Source organism: Batrachochytrium dendrobatidis (assembly GCF_000203795.2).
Source record: "Batrachochytrium dendrobatidis JAM81 unplaced genomic scaffold BATDEscaffold_15, whole genome shotgun sequence".
In the NCBI taxonomy this organism is placed as follows: Eukaryota; Fungi; Chytridiomycota; class Chytridiomycetes; order Rhizophydiales; genus Batrachochytrium; species Batrachochytrium dendrobatidis.
In genome coordinates, this window is record NW_006281113.1 from 264,612 (window position 1) to 282,806 (window position 18,195).

Sequence of the window (18,195 nt, forward strand, 5' to 3'; positions counted from 1 at the left end):
TCTGTTTGTACAATACTTAGTATATCGTAATATGGGGCTAACTTGAAATAGACTTGTAGTATTGAACTTTTAGCATATTTATAATATCAGCTATTACAGCTGTATTCATGTAAAGTGAAACATCAATAAGGATATCAATGTATAATAAACAGCCAATCTCATGTTTGGTGACAATTTCTGTTAGATTTACAGCTGTCTAGCTGATATTGTGGGCTCTGATAACCGATAATGCAATTCCATGAACATGGGGTTTGGTAGAGTTGGGTTTGAGGTATTGGCAGAAACTATACTTGGTTTATTTTTTTGGTGCAATCAGCCTATTCCCGATGGCAGTCAATCGCTGTTGGATTGGGTGGACAATCCCACATGTGTCGATACCAATGGCTGTGAAAATATATCCATTCTACAGTATGACTCCTGATGAGTTTTCCACTACATCTTATGACAATCATCAATCTTGTAGTGGATACAGTTGTCATGGATGACTTTCCAACTCAAATTAGTCATTTCTTGATTAAAATTCCACTCATTGTAATTATATTTTCCATTTTTATATAAATTGTTTTTCAACTCGAATAAGCTTTCAAGACGCCCATTGCATCAAATTTATTATCTGCATAGTGGACTCAATCTAGACTATGATACCATATCTACATTTTCGACCTTCATCAACTCCTAAAAAGCCACCAGATGGAAGGCAGCTTCTTTTTCACAGTGCCAAAATGCGAGCCCTGACACTTCTTACATCTTGCTTGGTTTTAATTTCTGCAGGAACGCTTTTCACATTCTCCTTATATTCTAAAGCTTTACGTTCACATTTTGGATATAGTTCGGCCGATGTCAATCTTATTGCGGGTGTTGGAAACACTGCTGTTTATCTTTCATTTCTTCTCGTTGGCCCCATATATGACCACTGGGGCTCAACCGTCACCATGATACTTGCATTTGTGACCTCTACAATTGGATACGGATGTGTTTGGGCAGCAATCAGTGGACATTTTTCTATTACAAGTGTAACCGTGCTTTGCGTGCTATATTTTTTAATTGGTGTAAGCTCTACTGCTGCATACCTAGCAGTTGTGGGAATTAATATGATTAATTTTCCGCCGGAGCGCACTGGTCTTACACTTGGGATTTTACTGCTATTCTATGGTTTATCTGGCACAATCAACTCTCAGGTAAACCAAGTTTATTAGATTAATTGTTTCGAGGTGTTTGTAATGTGGTGATATACCAAACTCTATGAGCTTATTTATCAAAACAGCACTGCGCTCATCTCATGACATGCCATTATAATCTAACCTTTAGGTGTTTGCGGCATTTTATTCTGGCGGATCAAAAGAAGACGCGAGTGGTTATATTCTGTTTCTTTGGGTATCTCTGGCCATAATGAATGGCATTGGGTGTTTTACTATATTCCCAACCCCATATGCCATGTGTGACTACCATCCAATTAAAAAGACTGGTTCTAGCACACCAAAATCACTTCAAGTTGCCCCTATAAACGGAATGAAAACCAATTCAAGTGAAGCTTCATTGCTGATGCCGGAACATTCGGCAAAAAGCTATAGCGCAACGTCTGAAAATAGTACGCTTTCTGCCAAAAGAGACATGATGGTTCCACCTAGTAGCCATATTTCCGAGTCCATTTCGCCTTCGACAGCCGAAACCCTTCACCCAGAGTCTTTTTATCCACTACAGATCCTAAAATCAAAGTATTTTTGGATATACGCTTTGGTGTGCATTTGGCAACAGGGACTGACCTATGTCACGAACATTGGCACAATCATTGCTGCAGCAAGTGGTCCAACAGCTACCGCTGATTCACTTGCTCGCGCCTGTGCACTTCACGTTACACTATTTTCAATAGGTCAAAGCATTGGTAGATTCTGCACTGGTGCAGTGTCTGATCTGGTCAAGACCAAGTACCATCATGACCGCACCATGTTATTGGTTGTTAGCGAAAGTGTGATTATTATATCGCATGCGTTTGTCGCGTTTATGGGGACATCATTGGTGGTGGTCCAGGGGGATGGTGTAGTGGTCACTACTGGGTTGCTATACTTTTGCACTATTGGGATTGGACTGGGATGGGGTTCTGCAGGCGCAATGTTTCCATCCATTATCAAAGATTTATTTGGTACGGCGTTTTACGGAACAGCTTGTGGATTTGTCATGATGGCCGTTCCAGTTGGTGTTATTGTTTCCAATCTTGTGTTTGGAAATATGTATGATGCAGCTTTGCAAGCCCAACCGAAACTTCCTAATGGTGATCTATCCATAACTTGCTACGGATCACAATGCTTTACTGGGTCGTTTGGAATCGCGTTGATTCTCCAGGCTATTCCAGTAATACTTGCTGTTGTCATGTACTACATGCGTACCAAGGAGGCTCATCGTCAAAGTATTTGCATAGCCAATCTGCCAGCCATTGTTGAAGAACCATCCCATTAAAACTAGATCCATTCTAACCAACTCGAGCATTTATTGTTCAATTGAGGGTAAATAAGATTAGAGTCATGTTTCGGGAATGTTTGATACGTCGATACACGCTTCATGAGATCTATCGAGAACAATGCATTGGCCCTGACTCAGTACTTTTGATTTTAACAGATCTTGAAGCGATTTGTCATTGGGTAGCCGATTGCCAGTTTTACCATGAAACAAACCCAAAGGTGGACCACTACTGGCAATATTATTGGTATTTTTCACATTAGCCTTGGAGGCAACCAAATCAAGAAGCCGTCCAATCACTGTATTTGAGTGATAAAACACTCCCATTGAAGTACGGAGCTCCGTAGAGTAGCATAAGAGGTATACACGGTTTTCAGGAAGAATTTTTGTATCGCCTGTAGCATGCATCTTGAGTTTGATGAGCGAAACAGCTGGATTGAGTTTTTTAGAATTCGCTTTGGGTTGATTCAGTGTGTTGGGAGTGGTGCAGTTAGATGCAGGCATTTTGGACAAGGTTTGAGAGACAAATGCCTTGATACGTGCTTGCTCCTCAAGTTTGTTGGCAGCAGACTGAGCAATCGATGGGCAGTTGTGAGATGATTTGTGACGGTGAGCTAAACAGAACTTATTGGTGCAAGATGGACAGACTACACCCCATAGCTCAGCAGTGGAACAGCCATCAAAACTGCAAGATATTTTTGCAGATGTAAGCACATTGTCCAATTCCTTTGGACATGATGCCTCAATGTGTCGATTCAAGATCTGCTGGCTATCAATGTCTGTTGTTTCAGTATCTGTGCTATACTTGTCTTGGTGGATACGTTGCGAACACTTTGGACATACCAAATACGAACTAGTCTGCAGGAAACGACGGTATTCAAAGTGAGCCAGTATAGTGGATTAGTTTTAATGCAGTACATTACAGACCAGTCCAACCTAGATAAACCAAACCTGGCCAGTAGATATGCATCCGTGGGTGTCAGGAAACCTATGGGCAGGACAATAAGCACACTGACATGTTTGGCAGACAAATGGTAAAAAGTCTAGAAATAAACCAGTCAGTTGTTTGAATGCAAATGCAGGAGTAGAAATCAGCGCATACCTAGTTTATTGCACAGAGCTAATGAACAATTGAGGCCGTAGTTCATGTGAAATGGAAAAGTGTCGATGCAACCAGATGGCCAGTTTCATGAAATAATTTCCACCAATTTACTGAGTGTGTTCTTTGAACTCTCTAGTCCAAAGTCATAGTTTGTATTATGATGGACAATATGGAAAAGCAACAATGCAAGTGGTTTATTTTATGTCAATATAGTTGTAAAAGTGAGATTATAATTCAAATGTCAATATTATTTGTTGAATCCCACAATAGATAAAAAATATAAATATTCACATTTATATAGCAAATCAAATCACAGATTTACTCGTTGGGTACAGTCGCGTGTGCCTGTAACCGAAGCCGGGACTGGGATATGAATGTACGCGCTGTGGAATTTCGGGCCTTGGTTGTTCTTCGGAACAGTTTGGTCTTGCAGAGAGTCAGTCCATGATGAACTTTGAGTTCAACATTGGCACTCTTGCGGAAGCAGGGTGTCGAGGTTGTTAAAGAGCTGTGGAAAGCGTGAGGCTAGAAATAGAGCAGCGAAAAGCAGCCGCTTGAAGTGGTGTTGCGGATAGCTGGCTTGAGAGATTCGCCTTGGCTTGCCACGTCGAGTATCAGACTTCCATCCCTTTTTTTGTTTAATCCAAAACCAACTCAACTTGACAATCATTTTTATTTCAAAAAACTAAAGCAGGAGACTTTTTTTTATTTAGATTCGACAACAGTCGTAATATGCTTCACAATCCACGGATGTTGAATAACAGATTCCAGCGGCATGCGATTGTTGGGATCTCTTTGAAGTAGCTAATTCAACCAAACAAAGAAATCAGCATCTTCAAATGGCTTTGTAATGTCACCATATAAAAATTACCTTGACAATCAGATCCTTGGCTTCTGGACTGATATAGTCGGGCACATGAAGATCAACTTTGGCAATACGCCGATAGGTTTCCTTGTAAGACCTCTGATCTTCAAATGGAGGTACGCCAACCAAAAATTCGTAGCAGAGGACTCCAAGCGACCATAGATCTACTTTTTCATTGTGATCCTTGCCTTCAACCATCTCTGGCGGTAGATAGTCCAATGTACCACAGAGTGTTTGACGTCTTGCATTAGGTGCATGCACTGACCATCCAAAATCGGCAATCTTAAGCTCACCCTTGAGTCCCAGCAACAGGTTTTCTAAATATAGCAATTACGAGTCAAGACAGAGTATGAACAAGTCTGGCCTGAAATTTGGATAACATATCTTACCAGGTTTGATATCACGATGAATAACATGCTTGCGATGTAAATACGCAAGTGCATTGGCCATTTGTGAAATGTACTATCAAGTAGTATCGCAATCAGCAAATTAAATATTAAAATAAACAACTCTGTCCAAATATAAATCGTTATTGAATCGGATCAACTGTTTGGATTTCCTACCTTGGCAGCCTGAGGTTCAGGAAAACGAGTAAGCTTGCGCAACTGCTTGTACATTTCGCCCTGGGCAGCAAACTCCAAAATTAAATAGACTCGTTTGCTATCGTAAAAATACCCATATAAACGAAGAATGTTGGGATGTCGGAGATGACTTTGAATTTCAATCTCACGCCGTAGTTGCTTTTCGACTTTAGCTTCTGATAGTTCAGATTTGAAGAGAATTTTGAGAGCAACGACATATCCGGAATGCTTCTCGCGAGCAAGATAAACTCGACCAAATTTCCCTTTACCAAGTGGACGACCTACATCAAAATCGGATAAAGACCATTTGCGCTGATCTGGGTCTGGCACACCGGGTTTCTATACATTCGTCAATCAAGAGCAATGCGATTTAAACTGTAGTTAAGTTTCATATGTATGTTGATGTGGTTTTAAGAAAAAGTTGGAAATCATGCTCAACAGTCTATTACCTGTCGAGTCCGCTCTTGATCAACTGTTGCAGCAAGTTGAGGATGCAGTTTGAGGGTATCTGGCTTGGAAGACTCTGACTTGTGCTTATCACTAGTAGGCTAGATATCATCCCATTGACAATGCATGATACCAGATTGTAATGCATGGGTCAGTAAATGGAACATATCCAGCCACGTTCACAAGTACAAACAGGTGAAATCTGTAATGTCCTACTATAGTATTTTCTTTGTCAGTCACTTCAATTGCTTTAAGTTGGCGCTCTAAAGACCCAACCGCAGCTAGATGCTGTTGAAGTTTTGTATTTACAGAAGACTGTGACTTTATCTGTACTTGGACAGGCGGGCGACCATGGACAGTATAGCTAGTAGCCATGCCTACTTTTTTTAAACTATAACCTGATGAGTGGGTTTCTTGAAAAGCGTTGGTCCGTTACAATAGCCAAACACTGAGCTTCAATGGTGCTAAGAACAGTGGAAAGAATTGTACGAATTTTGGATAGTTTACAACATAAAAATTCGGACATTGGCAGCAAAAGTATGCCCAATTATTGCATTGTTGAAGATTGAAATTTGATTATTCTTTATTGTGTTGATGGGACTCGTTTGTAGTCGATCATCTTGGAAATGTAATAATCAGCAGAGCACAAATAGATCTTGAATTTCCTGCAATGGTATTGGGCTTTATTCCAGACAAAGCTCAAATACATCATTAAATACGCTATCAAGATTCATCCCGCCTACAAGACACATCTTTCGCGTAAAAGTACTAGGATCGCAGCTAGTATGCAGAGGCACTGGAATAGCACATGCATCATGATCAATCCGAGAACCTGGAGTATCATGTGGTAGAAATGCTGGATACTCTTTACGCCACGTCCATGTATCTATCCAGTAGATTTTAAAAACATCATAAGCACCACGATTGACAAGAATAACAATGTGGATGTTCAAACCCAAACCATGATTTACCAACCTGTCGAAAGAATATATACTTCGTCTGTGACAGTCAGCTGTGTGCGATTTACCAAACCTCCAAATATCACAATATCGGTACCCATTACAGTTGCAGAATGTGCACTCCGTCCATCAGGTCGCTGTCCAGATACATTGGGTTTAAACCAAGTATACTTTTCTATAGATTTTGATCCAAAACTATGCATCAATAAAAGAACCAATAATCCAACATTGACAATACAAAGACGTGATTCACTAAATACAGCATACCTGTGTCAAACACCCATAGATCGTCATAGTGTTTCCATTTAGACATGCCACCAAACATGATTACGTTTTTTCCAACAGCGCTCAGAGTATGTCCGAGTCGAGATTCGGGAACCATTTCGTCGTGTCCACCAGCACCAGGATGCACAACAATCCACACCATATGATCCATATCCAAGCAGTGCATGCAGTCATCTTCAACAGGAACATCCTGATGCATACCTCCACCGAATATGTAAATGCGGTCATGAGGAACATGGTCATCTACAGCACTGGACGTGCGTATACGTGCAACTGTATGAAGTGTACGCGCAGTGGGTGGGTGTTGCGAGATACTTTGAGCATGAACCTGCTCCCACCTGCGCTGTTTAAGATCAAAACTCCAAATATCATTCATTGGACCTTCAGATGCTCCTCCAAAAAGAATCACCAAACGTTCCTGAGAATTGCCCCATTTCTCAGATCTGGCCATACATGCCGCATGTTCATATCTTGGCAAAGGTGTCGTTGACATTGTAGATTCTAACAGGTTTGTCCATATATACGTTGCTACACATGCATGTTCAAGTTGAAAGTATTCAAGGTTGGATTAGTTGTTCAGTTTGAGTATTCACGATGTGTATAGTTTGTCAGTCTTATTCCAATCCAGACATGGAACATTGCTTGTATAGTCAGGGTTAAATCAATGCATTAGTATGGCTTGAAAGTAGATGTCACAGTGCTTACTTAGATCCAGACTAAACAGAGTGTTGTAATATCCGTCCTCTGTGCTGGCTCCGCCAAAAATCAGAGCACAAGGACTGCCATCGCCTGTACATAATGTCACTGTATGGCCTGCACGGGGAGCAGGCAGGACCGAGGGGGTAGCAGTATGATTAATACAAGTTGATACAGCAACCCAGGTGCTGTGAGTACCGCTGTTTCTGTCTACCTTTTTAAAAGGCTCTGTAGCCAGCACATTGGTATCAACATCTGAAATCATGTTTGGATTATAATAAACTGGTTGCAAGCCAGCTTTCTGTTTTTATATTAATCCAAGTGTCAACTCAGACTCGCTATCATGCAAATCTATTACAAAACAACTATTCCATTCGCAAAACAGACAACCATCAACACAAAACGATCTTCATTCAATAGTTCATAGCGTAGGTTTCTGCTGAATACAAAATACTTGCAACTGACAAGTATTAACCTCGAATGCTTGTTCAGATACGCAGAATAAGCTTTCCAGTGGTCGACCCACTTTCCAGATCCGTATGAGCCAATGGACAGTCCACAAGATCATATATCTTGTGGATATGCGTCGACACCTTATCAAAATAACTGTTAAATGGACAAACTGCAACAAAATAGTGTTTGGTTTAAGATACTTACTTTTTTGTTCTTGACAAGATCAATCAGCTCCTTTGCAACTATATAATGTAATGCAGTATTGAGTTTCCAACTCATAAACGTGCCATCAAACAATTGGTTACAAAAAGCTACTTACGGCTTTGGAATTCTTCCTCTGTTGAAACAAGCTGAAAAAGAGAAGGTCGCATAAGACGAACTTGTTTAGGACCTAGCTTCATAATATCAATCGGATCCACTTTTCCTGATGCGTTTCCAAATGAAAGCATAGATCCGAGTTTACGCACACACGCTAACGAAGTATCAAATGATGATTTTCCAACACCATCAAATACAACATGAACACCTGCAATTGGATGTGATGGCATGCAGTAAGTATAGAGCAGTAATGGAAATGCAGCAATAAACGGATTGATTTAATCAAGCAACATGAATAGTACCTTGGCCATTGGTAATCTCCATTACTCTAGCATGAATATCTTCGGTCGAGTACGTAATAACATGATCCGCTCCAGCCGTTTTGGCCAACTGGGCTTTTTCAGCAGATGAAGTAATACCAATGACGATTGCACCAATATTTTTACAAATCTGAACCAACATCTGACCAGTACCACCAGCGGCAGCCTAAAGGATCAAGACTGTAAATAAACAATTCGACTATTGACAGACCAAGACTGGGTACTCACATAAACAAGAGCAAACTCTCCCGGTTGAACTTTGTGAGCGATGCGAGATAATGCCATGGCAGTAAGTCCTTGCAACAGCAACGATGCACCAGCTTCCAGCGAGATTTCACTGGGAAGATGAACAGCATAACCTAGTTTACATGGTAGTGAATATGACGTGAACCAGCGACTAAATCTATGATCGTTGCAACTACATAACACTATGCATAAGATGACCACGAGCATTACCTGCCGAAACAGTGCTATATTCTGCATAACAAGATGGAGAAAGATGAGCAACTGAATCGCCTACTTTAAAAGTAGTGACGTTTTCTCCAACAGCCTCGACAAGTCCAGTTGCTTCTCTAATTAAAAGTGGTATACGCACATCAATACACTTGGATCGACAATAGTCTAAATGCTTGAATCAGCACCAATAGAAGCAATCACTTGCCTGCCAGGAGTGTATGGCAAAGGAACTTTGTAAAGTCCAGAACGATGATAAGTATCAATAAAGTTGACACCAGCAAAAGAGTTCTTGACAAGGATATGACCAGCAGCCAAAGGAAGAGTGGGTTTTGGAATATGTTTGGAGAGAACCAGCATGCTGGGAGCACCTATCTGACTAATCTGGATTGCTTTCATAGTAGCCATTGTCTTGATCAAGTTGATTTGTATGCAATCGAGGAAAAGCTACTCAACTCTTGTAATATCTTGAAATTCATAATTGCTTGGGATTATCTTGAATCGATCCAAAACTACATTCAAGTATACAAAAATAGTTATTTTTGATACTTGGTCGACTGTAAACTCGCAGTTATTGCCTAATTGAGGTCTCGGATATATTCAGTGAATAAGCTATCGAAGCAATTCAAGTCTTATTGCACTGTAAACATATTGAGTTTTAATCAGCCTCCTCGTGGTCGGTCACAAAAAAGTAAAGCTTAGACACGGTTCTGCATGCACATCTCTGTGGCTGCCTTTTAGCTTATAGACGCTAATTACAAAAATAGATTTCATCCATCAAACCATGTATCCAATGGATCGGTACCACTCATCTTATTACAAAGCATACACCGCATTCTACTGCAGAATAAATCATGCATCAGTATTACAAATGGATGATTTGCACAAGTGTAAAAAAGCTTATTCTCGACCATCTACTAAACATGATTCCTTTAATAAAATATATAGAATCATCAAAATTAGTCATTTGGAAACCAGCAACTGTTCACTAGAGAGAGCCATAGGGAATGCCACAATTGCTTCGACAGATTCAAAGCAATTCTGGCATCCTAATTATGTGATGAAACAATAGTACACAGGATTGCAGCAATCCTTTGAAAACAGCTATTCGGTTGGTTGAATTAAGTCGTATTCATGTAGAACAAAGCACTGGTTAGACAAATGCTCACATTACAATCCAGTCCATCTTCGACTTTTTTGATACAAACCAAACATTGCAATATCAACTGAATGCATAGATACAACTGTTGCGTTTTTAAACCGTGAAATCGTTGTTCAACTGGATCGCGAACGTATCTGCAATGTTTAGATACAGGGATTGTGGATGTTGGCAAAATTGAAACAGCTGAGCACAGTATCTGGCTTACACTTGATGATCGTACAATGTATGACTGTACCAAAAAAGGGGATAATGAATTTAAAATTGTAGTTTTGACTAAAACCATAATGGATATTGTATGAGAAGCGGTGCGGTCAATGCAAGATAGATACAAAGATACTCCATTTTACATGAATGTGGTTGTAAGTGGAATGCTTAATCTATTTTTCCATTGACCATATGATATAGCATATACTTTTTATTAGTTACTCTTAGTCATGTCATTGCTTGCAATACTTTGGATTTCAAATAGCATCGGATTCAGGTATATATTTTTGAATACAGCACCATAACAGCCTCTGTGGCTTTTGCAAATAGTATCATCTAAAAGTATCCCGCTAATACGCCAAACATAGTCAGATGAGATCGCTTCTATGCCACTTGTTTAGTGTGCCAATCTTATCTATTAGGTGCCATCGTCACGGCAACTGGAAGAAGCTCGACTAACCCCACCTTCGCATTCTCAATTCCATCAAACACAAGAATACTTTCAAGCAGGACAGTCGAAAATAACTCTCAAGCCACCCAAACTTGAGCAAATATTTCCCAATTTTATCAGCTTTTGGATTGCCACCGTTGCCACCACTGCTCGCATCTCGCCTAGTTGCTCGTCAATAAGATGGAGCGTTATTTCCCCATTTTTGTTATCCACCAAACTGTGTCTGCCTCTTATTACCTAGAATTTAGTTGCATATTGTCAATTGATCTGCTATAGAAATGTCATTCTCACCCTCACTGCTCGGCCACCCAGGAAATATTACTTTAGCTTCACTTGGTGGTGATGTCGACTCTTCTGTTGCTTCCCCTATAGAGTAAGTTGCGATTTTTAGATATTGTATCTAGCAATCATGCCAGATTTTAGATGGCGCGGCTTTCAAAAGCCTGTGATATTGGTGCTTATTTATTGACTCTTGAAATTTAAACTTTCAACAATAGTTCAAGCACCGATGTTACCCCTGACATACCCCTGTTTACATCGACTTGCCAGGTTAATGCTATTGCCCAGCAAACTGCCACTGGACTGCAGAGCGTCCAGGTTGTGCTTAAGCCAATGGTTGGCCGTGGATTCACTTTTTCCGATAACCATTGGACCAGCTACCGTCGCAATTACTTCCAAATCAGTGCTACCTATGCCATAATAAATGCACAGGCTAGTTTTGGTGGTCTTGATGTTGATAGCTGCGATGGAGAAGCTATCTCCAACACTGTTGGTCTTGTTGCCTTGACTGACCATGGGCTTGTACCCATCCAGCATTTTTCTATTGGCATTGCTGCTCGTTGCATGGATGAAACTGACAATGTACCGGTGGATCTGATCCAGCGTACTGCCAAGCGAGAACGCGGCCCAAAGATTATCCCTACCCACATTCCTTGTGCACCTCTACCTGATCTGCAGACTGCACCACAGGATGCTCCCTCTGGTACCGTGGTGGTCTATGAACGCCTTCAGTTCCGTAGCACCACGACTTTTGCAAACAGGCGCCGTATCGGAAAGCAGTATCATACAATTTCTGTGCAGCTGTGGGCTACACTTTTTGATGGGTCAGAGATTCTTGTTGCCAGTATCGAAACTGCACCACTTGTTGTTCGTAGCAAGTCTCCTCGCCACTATGCCGAAAAACTCGACATGTCTTTGATGGACGATAGTGGTATGTCTAGTGGATTTGAAAGCAACTCGCCAAGCATACACTCTCCCACACCACGACTCCGCAAGGTGGGTGATGGTGGCTGGCGGGGATCGTTGATGGCCAAAACATTGCCAATGCAACAGATGCAGCAGCAAATCAAACAGCATCTGCAGTATCAACCTCACCAGCAACCCCCGTCGCGCCAGTTGAATCTTTTGCAGTATGGCGATGAGTCGACTTTGGGTATGATTTCGCCTGCCATGTCTGAGAGTCATCCTCAGTTGTCGTTTTTAAACTTTCCACTCAACAACATGTCAGCCAATGGCTTTAGTGAGGGGTATAGTTCGCCATCCCAATCTTCTGGAAGTATGTCTCAATACGATTCTCCGTCGCCTAGTCCACTTTTACATCAAGCCTTGAACCGTGTAGCTAGTCCAAGTCCTAGTATGAATGGTCGATCACCCTCACCCAACCCATATGCCATGTTTTTGCTCTCTCAATCTATTCAGCCCAACGAACTCTTTTCCAATTCGCTTTTACCCACACAACGACTTCAATCGACGCAGCTCAATTCGACTCAGCTCAATTCAGCTCAGCTCAACTCGGCCCAGCTCAATTCAACCCAATCGCTTTCCATGCCCAGTTTTGATCTGTTGGGCATGGGTAATCTTCAAATGGACATTGGTAATGATTTAAGCAACAAACTTCAATCCATATCAACACCTTCTATAGATGCGTTTGGATACGATGAATCAATGAAACCCCTTGCGTATGATTTTGGCGAGGCTTTGGCTTTGTGATTCTTCAATTTTGTGATGTTTTATGATTTTTGTTTTTTTAAAATAAATTACCTTTATTAACTTTGAGCAATGAAGTTTAAAGACTGTAGATGTATGGTGGCATATCAATGTTCAGTATAGTCGGGAAGCGTGTTACAGTTGATCAAAGATGTGAAGGGATGAACCAATGTTGCATTGTTTATTACAGAATGGGAAAAGTGTGTATTTATATGGCGGGTGAGCAGAGAAAGGAATGTATGTGGATTCTCACTCGAGCATCGTTGTCGAGTCTTTGATTATTATAGATCTTCCATTAGAGATGGCTGTGATATCACAATTGGTAATCACAGCCCAAACACATGCAAAGGGTTCTCACTCAATTATTATTATTGAGAAGATCCCCGATCCTCGATTTCCGTATATCTTACATTAGAAATGGCTGTGATATCACAATTGGTAATCACAGCCCAAACACATACAAAGGATTCACATAGTGCAAGTCAACAGACTGCACATCCCAATACTCTCACATTACAAGGGCATACACTATCGATATTCAGCATCCACAATCCTGTATCTAAACATTGCAGATACATTCGCGATCCAGTTGAACAGCGATCCCACGGTTTAAAAACGCAACAGTTGTATCTATGCATTCAGTTGATATTGCAATGTTTGGTTTGTATCAAAAAAGTCGGAGATGGACTGGATTGTAATGTGAGCATTTGTTTAGTCAGTGCTTTGTTCTACGTGGATACGGCCGAAATGTGAGTTGAACATCACGTGTATAAATAGCAATCGAATTGCACAAAGCGGACAGTTTCTATTGTAAACTATCTTGACAATATGAAGGTTGGTTGCAAGTCCAAATGGATTGTTCTATTCATGTTTCAAGAAATACTAATAAATTTATAATATAGGTTCTTGTATGCGGAGGTGCCGGTTACATTGGTTCCCATCTTGTACGGGAAATCACCAAGTTGCCCAAATATCAAGTTGCTGTTTTTGACAATCTGTCCAAGGGTGATTGACATGCATCTGACTGTTTACACAATCTGTCTTGTATCTCCACAAACTGCCATCATTTCTGCGTCATATTTTATATCCATTCTTCTAAACTCAGTCTACTCGATTGGATGTGGTGTTCATCTCATTGCATCATGTAGGTCATGCTGCTGCTGTACCTGCCACCACACTACTCATTCAAGGCGATATTCGCAACAAAGAGGATCTTGAAAAAGCATTCACTAGTTTTAAACCAGATGCTGTTTTTGTAAGTATCACGGTTTGAGGGTAGATTGCTGCATGCCTTGTTTGGCGCAAGGCTATCTACTGAATTTGAGATGTTGATTTGATTTCCGTATAGCATTTTTGTGCTAGTATTGAAGTGGGAGAAAGTTGCATTGATCCTTTAAAATACTACGAAAACAATGTATCGGGCACAATCACTCTCCTCCAAGCCATGCAAAAGCATGGAACAAAGGTAAGTATTTGAATAGTTTGTTGTCAAGACTAGATGAGATTTAAATGATACATTGCGTTGGTGACTGGGGTATTATTCTCTAGTATTTTGTGTTTTCATCTACTGCTGCGCTGTTTGGTATGCCAGATCGTGTTCCAATTCACGAGTTTGATGCAACTGTGCCAAAAAATCCATATGGTGATACCAAGCTTGCTGTGGAAACCATACTCAAATGGTAGGCAGTTTCTGTGAAGCTTGAGTGCACTGCAGTAGTCATCATGCTTTGATTTGACTCGAGTTGTTTATTGGACATTCTAGGTGCGACGAGGCTTGGGGTCTCAAAAACGTGTGCCTACGCTACTTTAACGCATGTGGGGCCGATGCATCTGGTGATATTGGTGAAGACCATCAGCCCGAGTCTCATTTGATTCCTATTGTGCTTCAGGTGTGTAGTCTATTCAGATGAATCAGATGGCTTGTGTTCATTGGCAAACACTCAATCTTTACTTGAATAGGTTCCACGTGGAAAGCGTGAAAAGGTCTTTATCAATGGTAATGACTACAACACACACGATGGTACTTGTGTGCGGGACTACGTCCATGTTACAGATCTGGCCACTGCGCACATCAAGGCTCTTGAGCATATGCTAAAGACAAACACATCTGACAAGTTTAACTTGGGAAGTGGCAAAGGATACTCTGTCAAGGAGATTATCGAAGCAGCTCGCAAGGTTACGGGACATCCTATTCCTGCTGATTTTGCCGAAAGGTTAGATGGACTCGTTCGAGTGCTATGATTTACAAAACACATGCTGATAACCTTGTTGGTATTTACAATATTTAGACGACCTGGTGATCCAGATACACTGATTGCTGCTTCAGAACGTGCCGAACAGATTCTTGGCTGGAAACGCCAGTATACCTCCATTGAGGAGATTGTTGCCTCTGCATGGAATTTCCACCAGAAACACCCTAATGGATTAGAACATTAGTATATTCTTTGATTCATTTGACTGGAGGATTGTTGTTGCTATGCACCTTTTTCAATGAAAACGTGAACATATCAGTTTGTTTGCTTGTGCAACTCGTAAATAAATTTGAAGTGTCCAAATGTGTTTATTCATACAATTCTTGCCCATGTCTTTGCGATAGTCTAGCCATTTGCATTTTCCAATCAAAACAAGTCAATCGAGTATGTTATATATAGTCTTTATTCTTGTTGCGTAGCAATATTTGATGCACTGCATGAACCCAATCTTACCAAGAGGTTTCCGAATTGAATCCATGCGCCTTGGGATGTATACAAGGGATATATGAAGGTTACAGACCTTGTGCACGCGCTTCAGTTTCGTAAATCACCATCCGCCACAACTTCATTACAAATACTTCAGTCTCATCATCCAGAACCTAATCGTGTTGAGCCAACGCAGTCACAAGTTGAGTCAGTGACAGAAATAAAAGGCAATACATGGTTTCGTTGAACTTACAGCTTCGAGCTCTTCCAAAACTGATTGTGCACTGTCTTGTTTTTTGATTTTTTCAAGAATAAATTCAGTCAGATCGGTTTCTTCATCACCCACATACTCGACAATCTTGCGTTTGAGAAATGGTCGTAGTTTGACATCTACAATTGTCTGTTATTCAAAAAATATTTAATTACCAGGCAAGTTTCAAACACTGGTTGAGATTCAAGGTTTTCAAGAGCATTGCAGCATGCATTCCATCATGTTTCAAAAGCATTGCCACTTACCTCGTCCAAGAACTTCCACTTGATGGGCCATGCCCACAACCCATCACGCTCAGCAGGAATATTTGCAACAAGTGCTTGAATGGCTTCGATTCGTTCATCTTTGGTCATGATGCGACTGACAATGACACCCGACGCTGTATTTGCTTCGACACGAGCAGCAGATTCGCGCTCGTGTTCGTTGGCAAAGGCTCTCTCCGACTCCTCCATTGCTCGATCACGGTCATCTAATTCGGCTTCACGTTGACGATCTCGACTTCTGCGATCAATCCATCTCGATCTGTTCAAAACAATTTAAAAGAAATGCCAGAATACAAACCACAACCATTTTGAAAAAAACTACATACCGATCGCGATAGAACTCGTCACTTCCTTTTTCACGCTCTATATCATCATCGTATTCGGCGAGTCGTTTAGAAATGAATTCTCGAGCATGAATCCGCCGAGTTTCATTTGCAGCATCTGTACTTTCATCTGCTTCGATTCGACGCAAACGTCCAGCCTCGCTATTTTCCCAGCGCCGTTGTCGTTCTTGAAGGGTAGCCATTCGATCCTGCTCTCTCCGTTCAGCACGTCGCTGTTCAATTTGATCAGCCTCAATAGATGCTTTTTCAAGTGCTTCCATATCAATTTCGTCTAGATTGGATTCAGATGGATCTTGTTTAGGTTGACTCGAGACACGAGACCGTTTTGAGGCGTGAGATGTTTGAACATCTTCATCTAAACGATCAAGAAAATCGTGTGTTTCTGACATGAAAATATCTTGTAAACAATCCTGAATAGTTTTGCGCATCTGTTCTGCGTGAGAAGGATCATCCTCAATGTCTTGTTCACCCGTTTTGATTGTTCGCAAATGGGCCTTTGTGATTTCATCAGCTGTAACAATGAGAGGAGTATCCATTCCAAACCGCACCACAAAGGGGGTAGTGGTTTCAGCAGTCACATTGGAGATTTCAGTGTCAAGATCAGCCTGGATGGGATGAACTGGTTTATCGTGAAGTTCAGTGATGCTTTTAATGTTTCCACCACCTAAATAAAGAATAGCCTTGATGGTGCTAAGTGCAGATTCATAAACACAGAAACCAAAGTCGAGTTTTTTTCCTGTTTCAGATACACCTTGTTTCCACGATCGAATTTCGCCGCATGTCTAGTTTAAAAAGTATAAGAGAGTGAGTAGAGATCATATGCTAGACAGTGTTTAGATGATGAAAGTAACAAGATGTCAAGACAAACCTGGAGTAGTTTTTGAATTTTTTCATCCGAGATTGAAGGACCGATATGACCGACATAAACGGTAGTAAGCAAATCTTGAAAAGCAGATGAAGTGACACTAGCACTCAGATGAGCCAGAGCACCAGTAGGACCACCCATAACAGTGACTGAACCATTTGTTGCAGATACTACCGATCCGGGTAGTTTTGGGACTAGATTAGACGAAGGCATTGGAAGTGGTTTTGGAGGTAGTTGTTTTGGACGAAACTCCAAGGATGGATGCGATAGCATAGCAGGCATGGCAGGCATGACAGGCAAGTGTTGCAGAGGAGGAATTGGGCCACCGGGGATCATGGGCGGACGCATCATCTGAGGCATCATGGATATAGGAGGACGTATCATGTCCGGAGAAGACTGAGGATGAGTCATTGGGAATCCAGGAATGGACTGTAGTGGAGGCATACCATATGGAGGCATGGGTCCGCCCATCATCATCATATTGGATCTTGGCATCATTGGATGTAGTGGCTGAGACGGAAGGACGGTTCCCATCTGCGGTTGTTGTTGACCATAAAACATATAAGGAAACTGTGGTGGTGGAATAGGACCACCTTGGTTGGGATTAGTGGGTACAAACCCATTAGTTGGATAAGAACCAGAAGCTTGCTGGAACTCTATCAAATGATTGTTAGAATCTGTCTATACAAATTGTTACAACAAACTATTGCTGACACAATCTACTGACACAATCAATAGATTGTGTTTCCAGTAATAAATGTGCTTGAATTGCAGCAGGCTTACTGTCATTATTACTTACTGTCCATTATGAAGAATTGAATTTAAAGAAATAAAAAAGCGAATTTGTTTAAAACACGAGCAAGAATTTTATCAATTTTGCATTGAATTTTGACCATCAAATTCAACAAATACACTCGATAATCTCATTTATTATTCTTTAAAAACACAGATTCAATTGTTCAATGTCAAGATTCAACTGTTTAATGTCAAGATTCAATAGTTTATTCTTCATCTCAAAATCAACTTTATTTCACGTGA

General features: G+C 40.9%; 9 protein-coding genes across 9 annotated transcripts; 4 read left to right on the top strand and 5 right to left on the bottom strand.

The window, feature by feature from the left end:
- Positions 1-638: 638 nt before the first annotated feature.
- On the top strand, positions 639-2,454 carry BATDEDRAFT_91916 (uncharacterized protein; the record flags this gene model as incomplete). The annotated part of the gene is made up of 2 exons (XM_006682207.1): positions 639-1,178; positions 1,309-2,454. 2 exons carry the CDS (start codon positions 639-641, stop codon positions 2,452-2,454), a joined length of 1,686 nt encoding a protein of 561 aa, XP_006682270.1.
- An 11-nt stretch (positions 2,455-2,465) lies between these two features.
- On the bottom strand, positions 2,466-3,602 carry BATDEDRAFT_91917 (uncharacterized protein; the record flags this gene model as incomplete). The annotated part of the gene is made up of 3 exons (XM_006682247.1): positions 2,466-3,312; positions 3,406-3,497; positions 3,557-3,602. 3 exons carry the CDS (start codon positions 3,600-3,602, stop codon positions 2,518-2,520), a joined length of 933 nt encoding a protein of 310 aa, XP_006682310.1. The 3' UTR covers positions 2,466-2,517.
- Positions 3,603-4,261: 659 nt separating this feature from the next.
- Positions 4,262-5,824, bottom strand: BATDEDRAFT_92000 (uncharacterized protein; the record flags this gene model as incomplete). The annotated part of the gene is made up of 6 exons (XM_006682248.1): positions 4,262-4,360; positions 4,428-4,738; positions 4,811-4,883; positions 4,985-5,341; positions 5,452-5,550; positions 5,666-5,824. The coding sequence occupies 6 exons, from the start codon at positions 5,822-5,824 to the stop codon at positions 4,262-4,264; spliced, it is 1,098 nt and encodes a 365-aa protein (XP_006682311.1).
- A 194-nt stretch (positions 5,825-6,018) lies between these two features.
- Positions 6,019-7,647, bottom strand: BATDEDRAFT_37471 (uncharacterized protein). Its single transcript, XM_006682182.1, has 4 exons — positions 7,399-7,647; positions 6,676-7,221; positions 6,425-6,583; positions 6,019-6,335 (listed from the first exon to the last, which is right to left on the bottom strand). The coding sequence occupies exons 2-4, from the start codon at positions 7,184-7,186 to the stop codon at positions 6,133-6,135; spliced, it is 873 nt and encodes a 290-aa protein (XP_006682245.1). The 5' UTR covers positions 7,187-7,221; positions 7,399-7,647; the 3' UTR covers positions 6,019-6,132.
- A 230-nt stretch (positions 7,648-7,877) lies between these two features.
- BATDEDRAFT_14315 (uncharacterized protein) lies at positions 7,878-9,341 on the bottom strand (the record flags this gene model as incomplete). Its single annotated transcript, XM_006682071.1, has 7 exons — positions 7,878-7,982; positions 8,047-8,084; positions 8,162-8,368; positions 8,463-8,646; positions 8,709-8,839; positions 8,937-9,050; positions 9,122-9,341. The coding sequence occupies 7 exons, from the start codon at positions 9,339-9,341 to the stop codon at positions 7,878-7,880; spliced, it is 999 nt and encodes a 332-aa protein (XP_006682134.1).
- A 1,101-nt stretch (positions 9,342-10,442) lies between these two features.
- Positions 10,443-10,991, top strand: BATDEDRAFT_92056 (uncharacterized protein; the record flags this gene model as incomplete). The annotated part of the gene is made up of 2 exons (XM_006682208.1): positions 10,443-10,454; positions 10,722-10,991. The coding sequence occupies 2 exons, from the start codon at positions 10,443-10,445 to the stop codon at positions 10,989-10,991; spliced, it is 282 nt and encodes a 93-aa protein (XP_006682271.1).
- A 37-nt stretch (positions 10,992-11,028) lies between these two features.
- On the top strand, positions 11,029-12,739 carry BATDEDRAFT_92057 (uncharacterized protein; the record flags this gene model as incomplete). Its single annotated transcript, XM_006682209.1, has 2 exons — positions 11,029-11,123; positions 11,248-12,739. 2 exons carry the CDS (start codon positions 11,029-11,031, stop codon positions 12,737-12,739), a joined length of 1,587 nt encoding a protein of 528 aa, XP_006682272.1.
- Positions 12,740-13,564: 825 nt separating this feature from the next.
- On the top strand, positions 13,565-15,304 carry BATDEDRAFT_36100 (uncharacterized protein; the record flags this gene model as incomplete). Its single annotated transcript, XM_006682168.1, has 8 exons — positions 13,565-13,570; positions 13,639-13,741; positions 13,885-13,991; positions 14,085-14,201; positions 14,285-14,415; positions 14,499-14,625; positions 14,696-14,949; positions 15,025-15,304. The coding sequence occupies 8 exons, from the start codon at positions 13,565-13,567 to the stop codon at positions 15,170-15,172; spliced, it is 993 nt and encodes a 330-aa protein (XP_006682231.1). The 3' UTR covers positions 15,173-15,304.
- Positions 15,305-15,374: 70 nt separating this feature from the next.
- BATDEDRAFT_91920 (uncharacterized protein) lies at positions 15,375-17,988 on the bottom strand. The gene is made up of 6 exons (XM_006682249.1): positions 17,957-17,988; positions 17,161-17,813; positions 16,275-17,074; positions 15,931-16,207; positions 15,668-15,814; positions 15,375-15,587 (listed from the first exon to the last, which is right to left on the bottom strand). Exons 1-6 carry the CDS (start codon positions 17,961-17,963, stop codon positions 15,501-15,503), a joined length of 1,971 nt encoding a protein of 656 aa, XP_006682312.1. The 5' UTR covers positions 17,964-17,988; the 3' UTR covers positions 15,375-15,500.
- Positions 17,989-18,195: the final 207 nt, after the last annotated feature.

Bases quoted from the DNA above. Each gene is read 5' to 3' on its own strand.
- BATDEDRAFT_37471 (XM_006682182.1), bottom strand. From the start codon at position 7,186: ATGTCAACGACACCTTTGCCAAGATATGAACATGCGGCATGTATGGCC. The intron at 6,584-6,675 runs GTATGCTGTATT...CAAAATCTATAG, and splicing joins TCTATGGGTGTTTGACACAG to AAAAGTATACTTGGTTTAAA. The intron at 6,336-6,424 runs GTTGGTAAATCA...TCTACTGGATAG, and splicing joins AGTATATATTCTTTCGACAG to ATACATGGACGTGGCGTAAA.
- BATDEDRAFT_91920 (XM_006682249.1), bottom strand. The intron at 15,815-15,930 runs GTAAGTGGCAAT...TTTGAATAACAG, and splicing joins AGTGGAAGTTCTTGGACGAG to ACAATTGTAGATGTCAAACT. The intron at 15,588-15,667 runs GTAAGTTCAACG...CAACACGATTAG, and splicing joins TTTTGGAAGAGCTCGAAGCT to GTTCTGGATGATGAGACTGA.